The 7,948-nt window shown below is 42.6% G+C and overlaps 2 protein-coding genes across 2 annotated transcripts; both read right to left on the reverse strand.

The window, feature by feature from the left end:
* Nucleotides 1–569: 569 nt before the first annotated feature.
* On the reverse strand, nt 570–1,571 carry or55e1 (odorant receptor, family 55, subfamily E, member 1). The gene has a single exon (XM_070905197.1). It carries the CDS (start codon nt 1,569–1,571, stop codon nt 570–572), a length of 1,002 nt encoding a protein of 333 aa, XP_070761298.1.
* A 4,609-nt stretch (nt 1,572–6,180) lies between these two features.
* Nucleotides 6,181–7,140, reverse strand: LOC139285576 (olfactory receptor 52K1-like). The gene has a single exon (XM_070906163.1). It carries the CDS (start codon nt 7,138–7,140, stop codon nt 6,181–6,183), a length of 960 nt encoding a protein of 319 aa, XP_070762264.1.
* Between the last annotated feature and the right edge of the window lie 808 nt (nt 7,141–7,948).

The raw sequence follows: 7,948 nt of genomic DNA on the forward strand, positions 1-7,948 counted from the left end.
TAGGATTACACTGCAGCCCGCTCGTCACTGCCGGTTGAGGCGATCTAGGTGACCAAGCCAGCACTGAGAGGCTCAGGAAGGCCACTAGGATCCTAAATGAAGTCACTGCCTAAGACTGTAGCTGCTGTTAGCTAGTTAGCTGTGCAGCTAGTGGTCCTATTAGCTTAGCTGACTCTGCCCAGACTGGGAGCTCGGCTGCACGGCTAACTGAGCTAACTAGCAAACAGCGGCTACATTTAGTGATTACTTTAGCAACAAGTAAAGCCATCAGTCCATCAGGAAACTGACCAACTGTCCTTCACAACTAAAAAACCACTTCCTGCGGGACACAGTGTCTAAATATGGGCGGAGTGCATTTCTCAGCTAGAGCTGCTTCTCTGCGTCTCTCCTCACCACGTCATCACGAGCATGCAGCGTGACAGAAGCATCAGCTTTCTGCTGCAAAAAAATGTATTATTATTATTATAGTTTTTATTTTAGATCGATTTGAACACGATCATGCAAACAGGGTCCGTTTTCAAAGGGTTGAACTTTGGAGAACATGTGGCTCATGTTGACCAAACCGATCATCACCTGAAACAAACTGTTTTACTTGGAGCAGAAACTTTCACCGTCGTTATCGTCTTCACTCTGAGTTTAAAAATCCTAAAAAAGCCGCTTCGAATGTCTTTAGTCCGGACACCGTAGATGATGGGGTTGACCGTCGCCGGGAACAGAATGTACATGAGTCCCATGAAGGTGTTGACATCCGTCGGTATGCGGATGTTCAGGTTGTGAGAGAGGAATGTGACGCTCCCCACCAGGTAGAAACACATCATGACGATCAGGTGAGTGCCGCAGGTGTGAAATGCCTTCCAGCGGTCCTCGCCGGCCGCCGCCGCTCGCAGGACGACGCTCAGGATTTTCATGTAGGAGAAGAAGATGAGCGGTATGTCCACGCCAACAAAGCAGACGATCACAGCGAGGCCCGCCGCGCTGTTTTTCTCCGTGCTGTCACACGCCAGGCTGACCAGGGCCATGTGGTCACAGTAGCAGTGCTGGATCGTTTTGGAGACGCAGAACCGCAGCGAACCTGCCAAACCAACCAGGGTCCCCATGATGGAGCCGCTGCGAACCAGCGTGAAAAGCAGCAGCTTCGCGTACATGGAGGAGTCGATGATTTTGGTGTAACGCAGCGGCTGGCAGATGGCCACGTAGCGGTCCAGCGCCATCGCCAGCAGCAGCGTTGACTCCAACGAAGACAGGAAGTGAGTGAAGAACATCTGAGTCAAGCAGCCGGCCAATGAGATCTCGTCCCAGTCGAACAGGAGGCTGAGGAGCATGTTGGGGATGATGGCGGTCACCACGAGGACGTCGACCACGCAGAGTGTGCAGATGAGCAGGTACATGGGGCTGTGCAGACTCTCCACGCTGCGGATCACGTACACCAGCAGAGAGTTCCCCAGCAGCACTAACAGGTAGGAGGCGGAGAACGGGAGCGCCAGCAGCCGGCGGTGTTTCTGCAGCTCAGGAAAACCTCTGAACACGAAGGTGCTGTGGGAGAAGTTCCTGCCCAGCGACGCCTCCAACATGGCACCAGCTTCACCTGAGCAGAGACAGTTCAGTCGCATGAAAATGTGATGCTACAAAAACTGAAGCCTTTAATCAGTTTATTTAATGACTTGGTGCAGGAGTGTGACTGCTGTGCACAAATAACATTCATATATTAGTGCTTTATAAAATGTGCACATTCAATCAGCCATTTCTGAATAACTAGCTCTGTATTTTCTGATCAACTGTGAGAGAGCTCATTTAATTTGAAAAGTTATTATGAGTTGTAGTTATGAAGTCTATGAGGCCCATTCACTAACTGTGTTCATCATGAAGTATCTGTACACAGTTATATGCTGTGAAGTCTGTGAAGTCTGCATTCACTCCCGTCTGCGTCTGTAACTCAGCCAGACGAGGAAGTTCAAGTTCTTCAAAACTCCAAACAGTCACTGGAGTCACAGTAATGACTTCTTATTGAGATTTAAGCTGATTATTATTAATGGGTTAGTTAATCAGTTATCATATATTAAAATATCATTTCATTCAAATTACAAACACAATATGTCACTCACTTCTAGTCTCCAGACATGAAGATTTATGCTGTTGTTGTTGTCACCAAATGTGTTTTTGTGATATATAAATGCATACATACATTATATATGTGTGCATATATATCTATGTATATATATATATATATATATATATATGTATTACATATATTAGAACTTCTATTGAGAGAACAGATCAAGTCTTACACATTAACATAAGTTACAGGCCTAATTAACAACATCTTGGTTTATAATGTTTTCAAGTCCTGTTTCCTCGACGCTTCACGGCTTGTTCCCTAACAAGGTTATATAACCAAACTAAGAAAGAAGCTTGCATACTGCTCCATACCTGACCTCCACAAATATACACATCCATGTGAAACATCTCTACAGGGTTAGGGTAACCCGTTTCATTGGCAGTATTGACAAAGTTGAACAAGTGGAATTCATTTGTGAATGAAAAAGGATTACTGTAGTGGTGAATATGACTACATGTACTGAAACATGATGAAATACATCATACAAACAGGAAATAAAGGCCTGTCTCTAATAATAAACAGTGATGGAAGAAGAATTCAGATACTTTAAGTAGAAGTAAAGTAATGTTTACTTGGGTAAGAGAACAGAAGTAGAATCAGCGAAATGTACTTAAAATATCACAAGTTTGTTGTTGTAGGTTTTGTAAAGTCACCTGTAACTTAAGCTGCGAACCAAATACATAAAAAGCACAATATTAGAAGTAATTAAGTAGTGTAAAATGGAAATACTTAAGTAAACTTCAAGTAACTAAAAACATGTATTTGAGTACAGTAGATCTTTCTGCAGTTGAAGTGAATGATTTATCTATATTATATATTATTGCTCTACAGAACATTATAGACAATGAAAACCTGATCCATTAAACCTCATAATTAATAATTCATCTCAGAATCATTATAATTGTGAGAACATGTATTACTAATGAACAACATACCGTATTTAAGTTGTAAACACGAGGTCGTCAACGAGCCAGTTCAGTTTCACGTCAGAAAATTGGAGTACTTTAAAATTCTCATGTGGATTTGGACTATCGTTGGGTAATCAAACACTTACAATCAATTATTGGTCAAAACACATAAATAAAACAAAGTAACATCGTGAATCTTCCTACCTGCTGCGGTTCATCAGCTGGTCGTCAGCAAGAACTCTGTCCTCTCTCACTTCACCTTATAGCTGAAGCCCAAATGTCCCACTGGAAGACTGACCCCAAACGCAGCAGCAATCTGATTGACTGGAACCAGTTTGAACCAATTTAAACGCCCCAGACTGTTGGGGGAGAAGCAGACGACCAGATTCTCCAGAGTTTAATCAACCAGCTGACTTCATGTCCCCTTTGTTTAAAGTCCTGCAGAAGCAACAACAACCTGAGCCCCCTCTTGCCCCTCGACAGCCATGTGTTATATCTGTTCTGTGTCGTGGTTCAGTTCGAGATCTTTACGACACAAAGCGCTGAAACGCTTTTGTCCACAGGGGCCGCCAACATCCACTCAAAGCGAACGTTGTTGTATTTTTCACAGCAGTCTAAAATACATCACTGAGACCAAACAGGTTCCACCGGCTGAGATCATCTCCTCCTGCTGCAATACTGAGACAGTAAATCAGAGGAAGGGACGGGTTTCCTCTCAGGTCTAACCTGTAAAATCGAATTAGTCTGCGACTCATCCCTTCAGGAATCTCAGCCGGTACTTTGTTGTCGTCGTTCCTCGAAGCTAATTGGCCCCGAGGTCAAAACAGCAGAGTGTAGTTTCCTCTGAGAAGGACGCTGGGATTAATTATCTGCTCTGCTTCGTCTTCTCAGTCAGACTGGTGGGACTCAGAGCTTTGTAACTCCAGTTTTAATAATGAACACATCGGACGAGTCAACTGACAGCAGATCAGCTCACGTCAAGGCTTCCTGCTCATCTTCAGCTCACCGGTGGATCATCGCAGACATTATCTTTTAGAAATATATTGCACTGTATGACAACAGAACAAGCGCGTATCAAGAACTCGTGTGTCCGATCCTCTTTGTGCCGCGATGACTTTTTGGTCTTGCAGGTTTTCTTCAGTTGCTGCGGATCTCTCCACACTGTACACATCTGCCCTTCTACCCAGGGACGGACAGTGTTTCTGTGTATTTACGTGTATTTAAAATACACATTTGAAATACAAAATAGTATTTTGTAATTTGTATTTGATGGACTTGATAGAAATGGTTTCGTATTTTCTATCAAAATATTTTGGTGTTCAGTATTTTTGTGTTTTAAAAATACTGAAGACATGCATGATGACGTCTCATATATACAAGCAGACGCGTTGGACAGTTGGACAGTTAAGGAGTATGTTTGTCAGCCTGAATGTCTGAATGAAATGAAAACGGTTGCTAATTTGTTTGCACAGTTTTGTTCCCTCAAACAGACAATTTGTCAATATTATTTTGTAATTTCTCTTAAACTGAAGACGTTGTGTTATTTTAGCTGCAGGGTCTAAACTGACAGGTTGCTGCTGCTGTCAGTTCGTGGTAAATGGTCTTCACTTAATAGCACATATAAGGTTCACCAGACTCACCACCTGCTCAGTCCGTTTTGGCAGACATGCCTGGTTCCCAGTGGAACCATGTGCTGGTGTAGTACCCCTTCACGAGTCCCATTCATTACACAGTTGTCAACAACAACATTATGGGAATGATCCCTACAGAGATAGACCTTTTGTTAAAGACTAAGATCCTTTTTGTTTAACCAGAAACAAAAGTCTCACTCAGAAATCTTGCAAGAGGTGAGTTATTGCAGGAAGACCACAGTGGAAATGTGAGTCAGCAAGTCATCTTACTCTAACAAAAAGGTCTCTCTCTGGAGGGATGCTTTCCATAATGTTGTCAGACAATCTGAGCCTGTCACTGGCAAACAAGCACTTTTAGTGGACGTACTTTTCATGGGTGCAATTGCCTGCAAGGATTACATTGCAGCCATTGCAGCCTATTCGCGACTGCCGGCTGAGGCGATCTACTGGACCAATTCCTAAACCTTTTGTACCTACTAGTCATTCAGACTCAAAAATATGTCAAAATAAGGCCCAGGTGTAAATATACCGGAATTACCCTTAAGACTGTCTGAAAAGCCATCGCTATTGCACAAATGAAATAGGGTATAGACCAGGCAACCAGACAGCACAAGAATTACCATTGTAACCTGTGCTAGTGCTGAGCCTTAAGATCACCCCCTCTAGGGATGACAACCCCTTGGGGTACCAAAACCGGCCTGTGTATCTGATCTGGCCTGTGGGGAAGGAAGGACCTCTTTGAACTGTGCCCAGGAATGATCTATGTCAACTCTCCATCAAGTAATGGACGAACTGGTTCCTCTGCAGGGGCTCAGGATTCCTGGAAGGGATCTATGAGTCTATGTACCAAGGTATCGGGTCCCCGTTTCCAGGGACTGTGGTAAGGTCAGAACAGACTGTGTTATCAGTTGCCTGGCTGCCTCCATCCTTATTTGGGACTCCTCCCCAAATAGATGTCATTTTAAGTACAAACGAAATGTTTGGAGCCTATGAACCTGGAAGTGATTATTTATTTAAAGTTACTGAAGGCTGAACAAGGAGAAGAAAATCAACCATAACAAGTGTTATTACCACAATCTGACATGACTTCTCTCTCTTTGCTTGTGTAAAATCTGATGATGAAAGTTTATAAAAGCTAATGTTAGCTTTGAGGACAGCTTTGTTTACATTTTTAACAAATATGTCAGACAGGACATCTTACTAGTTACTCACTTTACAACATCATTGGATTTACCATCTTAAGTGTATTATTTAATATCTCATAATTGTGACTCACAAATTCAGCATTTTGACTCATCTCATACTTTTGTCTTAAAAAGTCAAAATGTTGACATCATATATTATATTGTTACCAGTATTACATTTTTGTCATTCAGGAATGTTCTATCTATTTCTTTCTTTTGCGGGCGTAAAGAGGCTTCCATAGAATCTCTGAAACTTTGCAAACAAATAGTTTCTTCAGAATAATTCACAGCCTGGACGAAGCGAGTAGAGATACTTCATATCAAATATTTTTGACAGTCTCTTAGGAATGGGGAACCGTTTGGACAAAATGGCGACACGTCAGCGTCTTCAGGATGTGCTGTCGGATCTCGGTGGTCCTGATGCCGTAGATGATCGGGTTGAAACAGCTCGGAAAGAACAAGTACATGATGCTGAAGGAAACCCGAATGGCTACAGGGAGACCGTTTCTGATCCGATACGACAAGAAAGCGATGAGTATGATGGTCAGGCTGACAATCATGACCACGATGTGGGTGATGCAGGTATGGAGTGCTTTGACCCCTGACCTGCCGGCACTCAGCACGGAGCTGAATATGACTATGTAGGAGGCAGTGATAGTGATGAAGTCAGCTACAGGGATGAGGAACACACTCAACAACCCCACCAGGTTGTTGACAGCGGTGCTTCCACAGGCCAGCTCCACCAAAGCCATGTGCTCACAGAAACAGTGGTTTACAATATTTGCAGCGCAGAATGACAAAGATCCTGCCAGACTCACTACCAGCATGACCATGAACACATTTCTGATCAGAGGTGGGATCACAAACTTGAGGAATCTCTGTAAAGCCATGCGTTCATGATAGTAAAGTGGCGTGCAGATGGCGAAGTAGCGGTCCAGCGCCATCCACAGCAGCAACGTGGACTGAAAAGCTCCTAACAGGTGAACGAAATACATCTGAACCAGGCAGCCGCTCAGAGAGATTCCCCTCCAGTCAAACAAGAAGCTCAGCAGCATGTTGGGGACGAAGAACAGCGGGAGGCTCAGGTCAACACACGCCATGCCGGCGATGAGGATGTACATCGGTGAGTGGAGGCTTTTCTGTGAAATGACGACGTACAGCAGCAGGGAGTTGGCCGACAGTGACACAATGAACATGATGGAGAATGGGATGAAGAGGACGGGCCTCAGCGCTCCGAGTTCGTTGTAGCCGTCGAGGATGAAATGTTTGTGCGAGGAGACGTTGTCCCTCAGCGACTCCATCCTCCCCTCCTCTTAAAACTCCTTGTTCAAGGTTTTAGTCTGATTACCTGAAAACAGAGACAAACATTTTAAAGGTTCATTCTCTTCTTGAAAGACACAATCTCTAATTCAAATATAAAGAAACACAAATACACATAATATGTATCTAAATGAGGACATGTTACTTTGTACTTTGTACACATTACATTTTAGAAGGAAATATTGTAGTTTACTGCTCTACATTTATCAGACAGCTAAACTTATGTTACTTTGCAGATTAAGATTTTACTTACAAAACTATCTATAAAATTATAAAACGAATTATCTAAAAAACATGCTGCATGTTGCAACAACCCAACTGTAAATAAAGTAGATAGGAGCACCTCAACACTTAATAATAATAATAATAATCTAAATAAAATATATATGACACTTTACATAAGTACTTTTGATACTATATAGTATCAAAGTATATTTTGCTGATGATACTTTTTTAAATTTTAACTTTAACACAGGAACACCGGACAGCAGCTAAATAATTATTAATGTTCTTGTTGAGTTATAGGTCTGTTTACATCAGCAGGAAATCATGATAACATTTGTTAGCTCAGCTGACAAAGACACATTTTCTACAGTTATTTTCAGTGTACTGCTCTTGTGCACATTTTGACCAGTGATTGTACCTTTAAAGCTCCTCTCCTAAACCCTGAAATATGGTCACTACAATGCTACTAAAAAGTCTCACGTTCAGCCTGTAGCCTGTTTTTAACCACAATAACTAAACTCTGTAACATCAAAGGTAAAACGTCTGCACATGTAATTACATGGT

This window comes from Enoplosus armatus, chromosome 5, assembly GCF_043641665.1.
Source record: "Enoplosus armatus isolate fEnoArm2 chromosome 5, fEnoArm2.hap1, whole genome shotgun sequence".
In the NCBI taxonomy this organism is placed as follows: domain Eukaryota; kingdom Metazoa; phylum Chordata; class Actinopteri; order Centrarchiformes; family Enoplosidae; genus Enoplosus; species Enoplosus armatus.